Raw genomic sequence first — 14870 nt, forward strand, 5'->3', positions numbered from 1 at the left:
AGAGCAGCCGATGATCTTCTGTTCTGTGTTGATTGATCTCTGGGTTTTTTTCTGTTTGCTGGCGTGGTCCAAGCATACCACACGGTGACTTTGTATGCAAGAATGCTCCCCACTGTTGTTTTGTAAAAGGACACCAGCAGCTTCTGTTCCAGGTTGTTCCTCCTGAGAACCGTCGGGAAGTAGAGTCCTTGTTGGGCCTTCCCCAACACAGCCCTTATTTTAGTGGACCTGGATGTGGGAGATGAGTTTGACCTCTGCTGGTACACCAACACTAATGGAAAGTGAGAAACAGTGGGAAGATGAAAACAAAAAGAGAGAAAAATGGAGAGAACAATAAATAGATAGAAAGTAAAAGAGAAATAAAAAAGAGAAATAAAAAGCAAAATAAAGTGAGAGACAAATAGAGATAGACAGAAAGAAAGAGTTAGACACAAAATGAGATGGAGAGAGAGAACTGGAGAAAAATAGAGAAAAAGAGACATAAAGAGAGAGAAAGAAAGAGTGATCGAAAGAGAGAAGAAAAAAGAGTCAGGAAGAAAGACGGACAATTAGAGACAACGAGAGAATGAAAAGGGAGATAAAGAGAGAGAATAAGAGAAGAAGAGATATAAAGACAACTCCAGTCGTTTAGTCAATGGCTTGGCCTTGCTTGTGTTACATCCAATGGACATATTTCAAACTGCACCTCGTTTTTCTCTTGCACTTATGTCGACGGCGTCTCACGGGTCTGATTTATTCAGTTCACGGACCTGATCCGGTGTTATGTCGAGAAATGCGTCCCTGCCGAGATTTGCATCCTCTAGCTACTATAACCACTTTTTACCTCGTTTTACCTCACTTTTATATCACTTTTCGGGAATGTAATGGTGAACATATAACCAAAACCACTTCGTCTTGCATTTGTTGGGAATGTAATACAACTTAAACCATTCCGTCTTTGCATTTGTTGTGAATGTAATCGAACGGTAATGCACACCGTATATAAATCACTTTTGAGAACTATTATGCACTCTACCATAGAGCTTATTATGCTGGAATAAGCTTTATGGTAGAGTGCATAACAGTTTCATTACGAACGATTTGAGTAGAAAAAGGCAAAATAAACATGTTAACTGCTCAAAAGTGATTTATATACGGTGTGCATTACCGTTCGATTACATTCACAACAAATACAGAGACGGAATGGTTTAAGTTGTATTACATTCCCAACAAATGCAAGACGAAGTGGTTTTAGTTGTATCTTCGCCATTACATTCCCGAAAAGTGATATAAAAGTGAGATAAAACGAGGTAAAAGTGGTTATAGTAGCTAGGGAATGCAAATCTCGGCAGGGATGCATTTCTCGGCATAACACCGGCCCGCAGGCCGCATGATTGACACCCCTGGCCCACAGTGAGGGGAGGCGTTTCGCTCCTCGGAGGCGGGCGTGAGAGTCAAAACAAGAAAACAAAAAAAAAAGAAAAAAGAAAAAGTGCTGGCAGACTTACACGGGAGCTGAGCTTCCCGTCACCAAGATCAACTTTGAAACCCCAACACAACAGAACCTCCTCCCGCACTGAACTCCGCCGAGGACGCCGGCCAGCGCTCATGGCCACGACGCTGGAGAGCTGCCGGTGCCGGGGCACCAACCTCCGCGGCAACGCCGGCGGGGGTGCCCCGAACAGCGGAAGCGGCAGCATCCTTTACAGCATTCTCAAAAGCAACAGGGAGGAACGACAGCAACACGATACGCTCCACAACTTACTCCAAAGCCACCGGACTTCCTCCTCCTCATCGTCCTCCTCTTCTGTAGCCCCGCAGGAACCGCGGCAGGCGGCGTGCTCCTGCGGAGCAACGCGGCGTCGCGGCACCCTCCGTTCCCCGCAGGTGACGTGCAAGGCGGCGTCCGCTATCCTGGTCAAGACGCTGCGGTTTGTGAAGAATGTGCCCTGTTTTCGGGAGTTGCCCGAAGATGAGCAGGTGGTCCTGATCCGGAGCGGCTGGGCACCTTTGTTGGTGCTCGGTCTGGCGCAGGACCGCGTGGACTTCGACACCACGGAGACGGTGGAGCCCAGCATGCTGCAGCGGATCCTCACCGGGGGAGGAAGCCGATGTGAGGCGGAGGCTGCAGCCGCGCAGGAGGGAACGGCACCCGGCGTGTCGTTGGCTGATATCGAAGCTATTAAAGCTTTTCTGAGCAAGTGCTGGAGCGTGGACATCAGCACCAAGGAGTACGCCTACCTGAAGGGAGCCGTGCTCTTCAACCCAGGTAGGTCTGTTGCGTGGGTGGTCCAAAGTTGAACCCCCTTCTTGTTTTATTTTCCCGGCAACATGTCTCGTGTTGGCGGCCACGTCTTAAACGTCCTCTTCTGTAGATTTTAATGACATACAAAATCACATGGCCTACATGTTTTTTTTCCATTGAGGCTTCTTGACTTTTTCAGGAATGCCAATTTTAGCACTTTAAAGACATAAAATTAAATTCTTTATGATACAGTGCCATAACTTTCAACCTCCACGGCTCCATGCCTTTACAAAATGTTGTATTTTTCCTTACAAAATACAAAATAATCTTACACCATATTTGTTTCCAAACGTGTTTATTTATGTAGTTTAACATGTTATATTGTACATGTGTTTCGTTATATCATAGCTATTGATAATTACCATTTTGTTGTGAGATACTGAGTTGCTCGACATAAATGAGGTTTATTATAAAAAAAAGTTCAAAAATGAAGTAGCTTGGACGTTCACTGTAGAAGGAAAAATACATGCAAATATAATTAAGTAGAATAATACATTTTCTTATTCAAATTATGAATTCATTTTCTGCATTAAATTATTGTTGGTAATATACTGATTAAACGGGATAACTACAAACCTTGCTTTTTTCATTTTCTCCTTTTATACTTCCTTTTTTTCTTAACTTCTAGATACAACAATAATGATTCGAGATATAATGCATCAAAGCAAGTGAGCCGTTTGAGAGCCGGCTCCCTTTAAGGAGTTGAGCTGAAAAAGACGGTTCTCTAAAAAGAGACGGACTTTCTTTCACTACATAACTACCGCATGAAATCCGAGGCGGCAGATGCATGCGCACAGTAGCATCAAACCGCTCGCTTCGTTTGCAACCAAAAAAACAACAAAAAACGATACCGAGATAGAGGCTACCGCGGTGAACTTGTTTGACTTGATTGATTTCCTGTTTTGTCATAGTCGGTGTATACCGGATGGTACCCATAATTGACAAATTTTGCATTTTTTCGTAAAGATTTTCTTATACGTCGTACACGTCTTAATATGCATAATAACCATATTTTGTACAGCAAAAACGTACAGGTTGAGGTATGCTACATGTTTTTTTCCTTTGAGGCTTCTTGACTTTTTCAGGAATGCCCGTTTTAGCAAAATAAAGAAATAAAATTAATTTTTCTGTGATACAATGCTCTAATTGTAATTATTTCATACTGTCAGGGTCAGTTTTGAGCTGGCTCTTATCACAACATTTTAAAACACTAGCGACAGCAGAAAATGAAATTATTAGTGGACTGGACACATTATGCATCACCTGCAAAGAAGACTGTAAAATATCTATTTTATTTGCACTCTTGCTTCTTAACACTTACTTGCATACAAATGCACACAGAAACTTGTACTCTTAATTTGGTTTTGGAACGAGTAATCCATTTTGGTCCTTATTGGCTATTGGTTTTGTGTTTTGACTTTTTCCGTTTTTAATTTTATTTTTATTACTAGAATTATTTTTTAACCTTGTTCTATAAGAAAATATCTATTGACTGAAACTGACCCGAAAATTCCATTGATTAGTGGTCTCCAACGGGGTGCCCGTGGTCACAAGTGAGCCACCTCAGGACAGCTGAGGCGACTGCGACCTGTTCTGAAAGATGCTCTTGAGGAATTTGTCGTTGTGATTTGGTTGTAAAATTCTTTTTTTAGGAGTTGATTGAGTGTATTTAACCCTTTTTTCAATAATCAACCAGGTAATAACATAGTAACAACATATTAACAAGATGTTGAAGTTGTATTTTAGAAATGTGTATCATGGCCTTTGCGCTAATTAGGAACATAAAGCAGCTTTTAGCTTGAAAAAATTCTGGAGACCCCTGTTATAGAGGTTTTTATAGTAGATAATATTAAAATGAAAACTTAATAAATTGCAGATGTGTTGCAATACTGCTAAGTGAGGGGTCAGCACCCAAAATTTTGAAAGAGTTATCACAGACCCCCCAAAAAACAAAAACGTTTCGAGCCGCAATAGAACTTTAATACAGATATAAAATGAAAAGGACAACAGGTCAAAACAAAAAATATTAATTTGCACGACCAAACAACAGCCAAGTAGGACCAAGATCGATTATTCGTTCCCAATCAAAAAAAGTAGAGTAAGTCTTTGAGTTGGAGAATTTGCATATGTATGCAATTTGTGTTAAGACGTACGTGTTTCAAAAAAGTTACACTTTTAGTGTCTTCTTTGCAGCGATATTACTTGTAGTTGATACTTAATACGTCCAGTCCACGTATGATGACAGTAGTTTTATAATCTTGTTTTATAGCTGGGTTGAAACAGACCCTAGCAATACAAATGTAACAATTTAATTTAGAACATTTTATAATGTAGTGATCCTTTTTATACACATTTTATTAAAATAGGCATGACAAAGTCAAGAAGCCTTGATGCAATAAACAATTGTATGTGGTTTTTGAATGCATTTAAAATCCAAAACGAGTCGGAGGCGACTGTAACGCAAGAGGTAACCCTCCTCCTCCACACTTTCGAAAACTCATCTCATTAGCTGCACCGCTTATCCTCAGTAGGGTCGCGGGGGTGCTGGACCCCATCCCAGCAATCATCGGGCAGTTGGCAGGGGACACCCTGAATTGGTTGCCAGCCAATTGCAGGGCACACAGGGACAGACAACTCACTCGCTCAGGTCAAAACAATAATATATATATATATATATATATATATATATATATATATATATATATATATATATATATATATATATATATATATATATACCTTTTGTAGAAACAATAGAGTCTGTGAGTTCAAGTGCGGCGAGACATCAATTTTTTATCAAAATTGTTTACTCATGAATAAAGTACCACTGTTTTGTTTCCTCTCTTGCTTATTTCCTCCCAAACTGAAAAATCCATGTGCAGGCATGGGTCATTCTCCCCTAGATAATTCAGTTTGTCCTTACATGAAAGACAGAAAACCAAGCAGTGGTTCTAAATCAGGAATTCATGGATTTATCAAGCACCTGTATGAACCCTTGTGCTTAGAACTTTTCCTTAATCCATGTCAATGAAAAGGTTTAATTAAATAATTTGTCAACTATAGATCAACACTGTGTTTTATGATTGAAACATGTCAATATTTGGTACACTTTTTTATGTTTAATTAAACCAATACATAATTAATTCAAAGGAGATGGTTAAAAGTTATTTTTCTCATGCATTTTAAGATAAATGAAGATTGGAAAATCTTTTGAAATAAAAATCCCATGGACTCAGAAAATGTGCCCATAAAGTTCTAATCAACTCAATAAAAATAGGTTAAGTAAAAGTTTTGATGTTGGAACATTTAGTCAGAGGTTTAGAATCCGTATTCTGTTTGAAAAAACTAGTATCGATTTGTCTATATTGTAATTAATAACAATGTAGTGAGCATTGCAAACGAAATGGAAATTAATTCAATTTGTAACAATGGTGCAACTAAAACTTGTGTGTAGTACATGAAATTGAATGATGATAATTAAACATAGATTAGGCTTTTGAAAAATTATCATATTTTCAAACAAATCGATCGATCGGTCTATCTATCCAACGATCCATCTATCTATATATATACATATTGTGTCTATCTATACATGTTAAATATACTTTCTTGGAAATCAGCCTGATTGATATGTAATCCTTCTTATCAGCACAGTATGATGTGATTACTTTTACCATAGCATTTGTGTATTCATTTGTTTAATCTTTATTAACATAAAAGGTCAAATATATAACCAAATATGCCTTTAATGATATACTATAAAATATGCATAAATGTTGTGATACAATTCAAACAAAACTATTAATATTTGAAGCATACATTTTCATTCTAACATTATACTAATGTTGCCTCACAAATTCATGTCCTTTCTACTTGTCTGAAAAAATGAGCATCATAACTTTAATTTTTGAGACAAAAAATAAATTCTTGTCACATATATTTTAGGATACTACAAAACTCAACAACATATCTGGTAGGAAAAGTTCTAAGCACAAGGGTTCATACAGGTGCTTGAACTCCTTGAAAGTGCTTAAATTTTAATGTAGTGTTTCCAAGAATTGAAAAGTGCTTGAATTTCGGGGGAAAAGCTTGTAAAGGTTTGAAATAGTTTCCATGTTTTCCTACAAATCTGCTTAAAAATGACGTTGACTGTGCTCTCTGATGGCTTTACTTTTCCATTTCATTTCTTCCCTCGTAATTAACGGCAGCTGGCATTACTTTGCAAGGCATTGTCCTATGAAACATCATCACCCCTTATGGGCCGCGCCCAAAAGGATACTACACCTAAACAGGGCACTCTGAAATGTGTATTAGTGCAAAAATTACATATCAATAATGGACATTTACCATGGGCCATGCCAAAATTAAGGTAGTGTTTCCTAATGGGAAATTTCTATAGGAAGAACTTCCTGCAACTGAAAATGTAAGCTACATGTTACTTCATTATTCATCTTTACCCAACACCTGTATGAGGAAAGATTTGTCCAAAAAATATTTGCACACACATTGTTCAGATCCACAAATATATTCACGATTTACTCATGATCCAAAAATCAGATGCCTTCATAAATGCACACGCAAGATTTAAAAGTGCATATGTAAATTGCAGATATATTTATGGCTCAGCAGAATACATGATTCAAGTTTTTCCTTTGATTGGTAATTGGAAAATTGGCTTGAAAGTCCTTAAAAGTGCTTGAATTCGGCTTTGATAAAAAATGTACGATCCCTTTAGGACATGCAGTGCAGTTCTGCCAGCAGAGTAGCACACAATATTGCATCTTAGACATCCAAATAGACATTGTGGTGATTGACCGAATTGTCTGTGCCCTTCACTCATGTTTTTTTCAGATCTGGAAGGTCTCCGCTGCCTGCCGTACATCCAGTCCCTACGGCGAGAAGCCCACCAGGCCCTTAACGAACATGTACGGCTGATCCACCGCGAAGACACCACCCGTTTCGCCAAACTGCTCATTGCGTTGTCCATGCTGCGGTCCATCAGCCCTGCCGTGGTGGCCCAGCTCTTCTTCAAGCCCATAATCGGGAGCGTCAACATCGAGGAGGTGCTCATGGAGATGTTCTATGGCAAATGAGGACCCTCACTTCCCCCCCAAAATAGGTGGCCACCAGTGATGGGCGCATTACTGAAAAAAAAGTCTGAGATCCAAAGGTAGCAGCTTTCTATAAAATTAATCATCATGGTACAGATGACTGTATACACACACATTGAAGCCAAACTCCTAAAACTGCTTAAATATAGGCACTTTAAAAATACATTAAAAATAAAATCTTGAGAGCTTGCAAACTAAAACAGCCAAGACATTCCGTAAGTGGTATGTACGATAAAATGCTGGCTAAGCCCAGGAGGTCGGCGATGTAATAGACCAACTCTGAAAGATAATCCGCCGCACCATGATGCTCTGTGGAGCGGCGAAATGTCCGGAAAGCAATGCAATGGAGCCCGCAAAAGACAAGTTGGGCCTCACTGTCGAGGCCATAGATTAGCATTACCAGCCTTTGCGTGTTGTTAGCGTCGGCTAGCCCGATGGCTTCTAAAATAGTTTCAAAGGATTCTAACCAGCAATGCAACGTGGCTGGTGGGTCGCCAGGAAGAGGCGAGAGTGTGGAAGTACCTTCCTCGTCGCCAATGTTATGTACGCTAAAACCATGGAAACCGGCAACAGTTTACACTGTTGTAACATTACCTTGTGGATGTGGCTACACGCCAAATTTAGTCTGCCAGTAATTGTTCCTCAGTGGTTATTCTTTTTACTTTAATTGAATTTCCAATTAGCTTGAATTCCGGATGCTTGAAATGATCCTCGATGACGCGTTTGATACCTTTATTCAATCAATCAATTTTTCCAAATAAATATTTTTCTTTCCTGCGGGTGAAGCAATAACACGCAAAGTAGCGAGGAGTCTCTGTATTGCAAAAATAATTTTACAAATAAAAAGACAAAAATTCAGCACTTTTTACCGTAAATTTCGTGTTTATGTTTTTGATCCAGTATAGGCCGCACTGCCGACTATATCTATGGATGAAACAACCAAATACTGTATGCGCACATTATCTGACCCCCTGATTTCTGTATTTTACTTTAAAAAAGGATTCATTTATAGACAGGTAGTTAGAAAAAGACCGACAAAGTTTCTGAATAATCAAATAAGTCAAGGTCATATCAAAGCGGGCTCTGTGACTCATGCCTGCAACAAGATTGGCAAACACTAACTAACTTAAACACCGGGCAACAAGAACACGAAATAACACAGAATAAGTACTCACAAGTAAACTGAACAACAAAAACACCACGGCGACAAATGATGCAGAAAATAGATAGATGGATGTTAGTACAGCTTAGATGTGAGTATGTACGTTAGGGAGAATATCAGAATATCAGTAGGGACAAACTACGTGCTCTCGTACTATGTGCTTTAGACGACGCCCCCGTAACTATTCAGTTGTATTGTGCAAGTAGATATATACATGCCCATCTACTTATTGTATTTAACATTGTGTGTTACTTCATGAGGGAAGGAGTAACCATTAAAAAGGCGATGTCGTTATAGTTCACCGTCGCCTTTTACATAGTAGGAAAGTAACCATGTTGTAACCACAGTTAAGTTACAATATCTCGTCGATAAAAGCGTTACAGTACTCGTTACAGAGAAAAATAATTGCGTTCCGGGAACGTGTTCCATTGTATTGCTCCCAACACTGGTGACCACCCATTTGCCCAACAGATTGTACAGTAAGGTTTATATTGGACAGGTGGAGTAAAAAAAAAATGGGTGCGAATGCTTCATGCTCTGTTGAAAGCTGCCTCTGTGATTCATAGCCTAACTTATTTGTTTTATAAACTATTTTTCCAAGATAAACTCCCTGAAGTGTTTTTTGTTTCACCGCTGTTGCTGACACACTTTCTGCGGGGACAGACGACCTCGGACCTACATGGTACATGCAGATAAACTGCTGACAAAACTCACACGGTTACCTTGGGTGAATCTGGGTCAGCCTGATTCCGGACAGCAGCTTATTTACGTTTTGATAAAAAGTCGGTCGTGACAAATGACGGCATGCTGGAGGAGGCTTCGTTCCACTGCTATAAACACTCAGTGGGTCAAAACAGCGTTTTTAAGACCACCCGAGTGCGACAAAACACTATACCTTGTGTATAGCACACTATTTGAGTTTTAGATTATATTGCTGGAAAATAGCACACATTTTTATTCACATATGATTTTGTGACTATTGCTAGCATGTTGATTTGTTTCCCCCTAAAATAAACAACACCCTTTCTCTAATTTTACATGCTGGTTTTGTTAAGGAACTGTCATTTTTTTACCCTTGAAATTATTTTTAAATATGCATAAAATGAGAGATTTTTTTCCATTTTACTTAAACATAATTTATAATATGATATAGATATGGGAAAGGCATAAATATAACCTTTGCATTTCCCACTTTTTACCCTAAATCCTTTCTGAACTGCAATAGTGGTCCATGAGGGCCTGCAAGGCCTTCTCCGCTGGCCTAAAAAATATCTGAATCGTGTGATGTATAGCAATAGAAGAAAATGTAGCAGGTCTTAAAAAAAGAGTCAAAGCAGCAAAAATTGGTTGGCACCCGCTTTCCTCATTGGAGTTAAAAATGAGTTAAAGATTGCCTTTTTTTGAAAATATATATTTTTTGATACCCAAAATCACTCAATATTTTTTTAACTATGTTGACTTCTTTAAAACCTTTGTATTCATATGAATATCCTTATGTTATTATATGTTTTTTATTTGAAAACTATCCCTTTGTCGTAATAATCGTCTGAACTGATGGCTATAATCCTGCAATAGTAATTCATGTCCTGTCAGTTTCTTTCAGTTGCATCTTTGACGTATTTAGCAGTCAGTGGCAATGAATGAGGTCATATTTTTCCTTGCCAGGATGAAATCACGCCAAATTCAGGACGAATATAATGAAAGAGGGAAATAATATATAACAATATGTTTTAAAGCAAACAACAATGACAGGAATTAGTTGTGTTTATTGTTGTTTTTAATATAAAGAGCATTTAACACCATATCTACACAAAACAAAACTATATATTTGAGTAGTTTTTGGGAAGTGTGGGATTCAGTAAAAGTGAAAAGCTTCAAACCCGCGGACTCGGGGCCCATTTTTTAGGAGGTTCACAAGATTGATTTTTTTGGAACATGATCGTGATTCTTGGCATCAAGGTTTATTTATTGTCCTAACTTAAAAAACTGGTAGTTGGCCAAGCCTGTGTTTGTTTTGACAAAACTGTCTAAAATGACATAAAGTGTTTGCAGAAGACATCCTGTAGCCTTGCAAAACCTACCAGGAAGAGAAAGGTTGCCGACGTGAACAAGGAACAACAAGGAAAAGCAGAAAACAGATGTGCAGGGTTTGTACGGGTGCTTGAAATCCTTGAATGTCGTATTTTCAATGGTTGAAAAAGTATGGGTGAAGTGCTTATAAAATGCTTGAAATTGTCATGTTTGTCAACATTCCTGCTTGAAAATGACACTGACACTTCTCTAGTGGTTTCTCTTTGCCATTGCATTTCTTCTTCTCTCGAGATTCATGGCAGCTGGCACTAGTTTGTATGGTGTTGTCCTATGAAGCACCATTGCCCCCTAGGAGCTTGGTGCACACCAAAATAGGGCACCTATGAAATGTGTATTAGTGCAAGGATTTGGTATGAATTATGGATATTTATTATGGTCCATGCAAACAATTAAGGTAGCGTTGTAATAAGAACAACCTGCAACTGAAAATGTACGCTACACATTTTATTACAGTCATTTTTTAGAGATTTGTCTGAAAAACAATTATATTTGCAATTTACTTAAGATTTTAATATCATATGTCTTGATGAATGCACACGCAAGATTAAATATCCTACATCGCAGATACCTGTATACTTGCAGATGTTTACTGGTGGACTGAGCCATTTTTTAACCTACTTCTAATGATCAAACCACAGTGATAACTTTATTCTAACAAAGTAATAAAATGATAAGTTGTTATTTTAGAAGTGTATGTCAAACTTGGAGCCCTTCGTAGTAATCAATAACAGAAATTTAGCTCCAGGCTTCAAAAAGACTGGTGACCCTTGAACTACTGTAATAGCTGGTTCCAAATCTCTTCTGTCCTCTAGTGGTCAATCAAGGAATTGTGGGTGCGCAGTATAAATGTCAACGTAAATGGCCTACATTTATATAGCGCTTTTCAAGTCAATGAAGACCTCCCAAAGCGCTTTACAATGTGCTTCACACTTACTCAGTCACACAAACTCACAATTTGCTCCCCATGCAAACCAACTCTTTTATATTTTTCATATTATTTTAGGCAACTGGTAATTATCAATAATTAACTGGCTAATTGCTCTATTAATCTGCTTTCTCCCAATAAACCTCATGCTGGCTGCAAACATAAATTGTCTTCACAGGTAGTGGTGCTTTGGAAAAGGCCCTGGAAATCCTGGCACAACAACTTGATGTTCTTTTTGACACAAGGGCAAGCTGAAACATTGCAACAGTGTTTTTCTCCACCTGAGTGTTCAGATATAATGCGATAACTCTTTCTCGATGTGGTCAGGGGCGTACTCCGATAACATACAATATTACTTCATCTATTTTCAGAAGTGACTTCCTACAATTCCCATTCTCTCTCAACCAGGCGCACTTAATGGCAGACACGACATGGTCTCCATCGTAGTTTGCGACTCTTACAGAATCAGATCAACACCTCATCTCATCTCATCTCATCAGCTGCACCACTTATCCTCAGTAGGGTCGCGGGGTGCTGGAGTGGGCAGGGGACACCCTGAACTGGTTGCCAGCCAATTGCAGGGCACACAGGGACAGACAACTCACTCGCTCAGTCACACCTAGGGACAATTTGGACTGGCCAATCCACCTGAAATGCATGTCGTTGGAATGTGGGAGGAAACCGGACTGCCTGGAGGAAACTCGTTCATGTTTATTCGATGAAGAGTTAATTAAAATCCACGGAATATTGTAGAGCGGATATGTCAAAAAGGTTTGAATCAACAGACACAACTTCCATATTTTGACACAAGTGGGCTTGAACAGTCGGGTGATTCTCAAGCTGATGTACACTTGCTGGGAGATAATACAGTATATGTATATATTGCAAATCGTTTTTGGCTAAATGGTATAAAATGTATCAATTTTCATGATATTATCTGGTCTGATTTATTTAACCACTTAGTTCAAGGAAGACATCGGAAAAACAAAGCTAATTTGAGATCAAAACTTACAACAACAAAGCAAATATAGGGAGTAAGTGAAATAAATACCGATATTAAGATAATTTGTCTCAATGTAAAATCTATTGCTCTCTCCCTCTCTTTTTACCTACCTACCTACCTACCTACCTACCTACCTACCTACCTACCTACCTACCTACCTACCTACCTACCTACCTACCCACCTACCTACCTACGATTTTCTGTGCTACAGTTCATATATTGCTTTTTATGCTTTGCCAATCAAGTGATAGATTACATGTAGGTTCATTTATTTGTACAGTAAATCAGACTATAAAACCTCACTGCATGTCACTGATTTATATAGGAATTGTCGTGCATAAGTTTCAATATATTTTCACAGGGGCTATTCAGATAAATGTACTGTACTGCAGTGTGTTCATTATTTTGAATGTGTTGTCAGTGTGTCTCAATACCCAGGAGATGGCACTATTTGGCAGCGTTCATTCAGCAATATTAATTTGCAATAGGGATAAGACGCTGGCTCGCGTTTGTCTATTTTTAAGACACAGCATGCTTTCTTAAGGAGAGAGTGCAATTATTGATGATTCATACATTATACTCCCAATTTATAGCTGCTTACTAATGGACTCCACAGTACGGGGGGCAAAGCTACATCCTACATGAAGCCCAGTTTTGGTGCAAGGACAGGAAGTGCGCCTGTTATAGTGGTAATGATTTTAATAATAAGCTATTCATCCATACTACTGCAAAGTCCCTAATGTTAATTATTGCAAAATCTGCCAAAGAGCAAATTGTAATCTAAACCGTCACTTAAAGGAACGCAATGCACCAGATAAAAATGTTATCCAATCAGAGATTGAAAACAAAATACTTGGTAATGTCCTCATTTGGGTTATTGAAGCATCAATAGATGTACAGGCGTATGAACTTCTAAAGGTCCTCCTAAACAGACTGATACCACAGAATGAAAACACCCTGGCTGAAGAACAGGAAGGTTTCAGGGATGGAAGGAGCACCACACTGACCTCAAAACAGATTTTTAATATGCGCATCCTACGCGAGAAGTTTCAACAAATGTGAAGCAAGGTATGTACACTTTTTTGTTTTCCTTTCTGACAGACCTTCATGAGTGTTAGATATGGCACCTTACACTTATTTCTTGGCGCATGTAATGCGATAAAAGTTTTCATTAGGCTGTCTTTAAAGATAAGTTGATAAGTTCATAACCTATGACAGAACAAACCCATTCTGGATTTTTTTAAGGCGTGTCCAGGTTTGTATTTCAAAAATTCACGTGGCAGGGAGGAGCTACACGTCATGCTATGAGACTGATAGGGTGGTGAGTTATAAGGAATTAGTTGAAATTGTAACCCACTAATTTTCACAGCATGTTACTGTGAATGTAGGCGTTAAAACTTGGGAGTTGGCTGTATAGGTATTGATGTTGATTGTTTGTTTACATATGATAACAGTAATAAGTCGGGTCATTTCTAAGACTTTAAGCAAACAATGCAACAGCCTGTCATTCATAGACTATGTGAGATGTGGGTTCAAGCCCATTCTCTCACAGGGAACTTAAGACCTAAGGGATCTTATTACAAGTGCCATAAACCAGTGTTTTTCAACCTTTTTTGAACCAAGATACACTTTTATTTATAAAAAAGTTCCGAGGCACACCGACCGTCGAAAATGTTTGAAAATGAAGTTATGTAAAATATTTCACTGTATTACCTCATAAGCAGGTAATTAGTATCTAAAAAGAAAATAACACCTAAAATAAAAAATAATTATGTGCTTTATTTATGTTTTTAATTTTTACGGCAGAGATGGGAAGCTGCGTCGTTGCTCTTATGGACTTTTTGGACTAGTTTACAAGCTTGAGGCGTCGTTGCTGTCATGCAATTTCCAGACGAACTTCAACATGTTATCTAGTGTTCTCTTTTATTGATGTTTACTATGTTTGTGTACTGTAACTCAATGCAAAATCTATTCCACCTTGGTCATCCTGGAAGGGGGATTACCACTTGTGAGGCCCCTTCTCAAGGTTTCCTTTTTCCTCATGCTGAGGTTTTGAGTTTTTCCCTTGCCCGCATGTTAGTTCAGGATTGGGGGATGGTGTAATTGTAATCCTGTGCAGACATTTTTGTGATTAAGGGCTATACAAATAAATGTGACTGGACTTGACTTGACAATCTTTAACCGCTTTGTTGAACAAAATGAGTTATTAGATGTACTTTGTTACCTCATAAGCAGATAATTAGTATAGAAAAAGTATATAAAAATATACTGCCAGCTACTGATATGGATGACTT

At 38.5% G+C, this 14870-nt stretch overlaps 1 protein-coding gene across 1 annotated transcript; it reads left to right on the forward strand.

Annotated features, from left to right (window-relative positions):
- Positions 1-1492: 1492 nt before the first annotated feature.
- Positions 1493-9163, forward strand: nr0b1 (nuclear receptor subfamily 0, group B, member 1). The gene is made up of 2 exons (XM_088353259.1): positions 1493-2248; positions 7136-9163. The coding sequence occupies exons 1-2, from the start codon at positions 1588-1590 to the stop codon at positions 7375-7377; spliced, it is 903 nt and encodes a 300-aa protein (XP_088209385.1). The 5' UTR covers positions 1493-1587; the 3' UTR covers positions 7378-9163.
- Positions 9164-14870: the final 5707 nt, after the last annotated feature.

Source organism: Urocampus carinirostris, chromosome 14, assembly GCF_059441175.1.
Source record: "Urocampus carinirostris isolate Australia breed hairy pipefish chromosome 14, RoL_Ucar_1.0, whole genome shotgun sequence".
Taxonomy (NCBI): domain Eukaryota; kingdom Metazoa; phylum Chordata; class Actinopteri; order Syngnathiformes; family Syngnathidae; genus Urocampus; species Urocampus carinirostris.

Excerpts from the sequence above, each read along its gene's own strand:
- nr0b1 (XM_088353259.1), top strand. The coding sequence starts at position 1,588 with ATGGCCACGACGCTGGAGAGCTGCCGGTGCCGGGGCACCAACCTCCGC. Across the intron at positions 2,249-7,135 it reads AGCCGTGCTCTTCAACCCAG|ATCTGGAAGGTCTCCGCTGC; the intron begins GTAGGTCTGTTG and ends TGTTTTTTTCAG.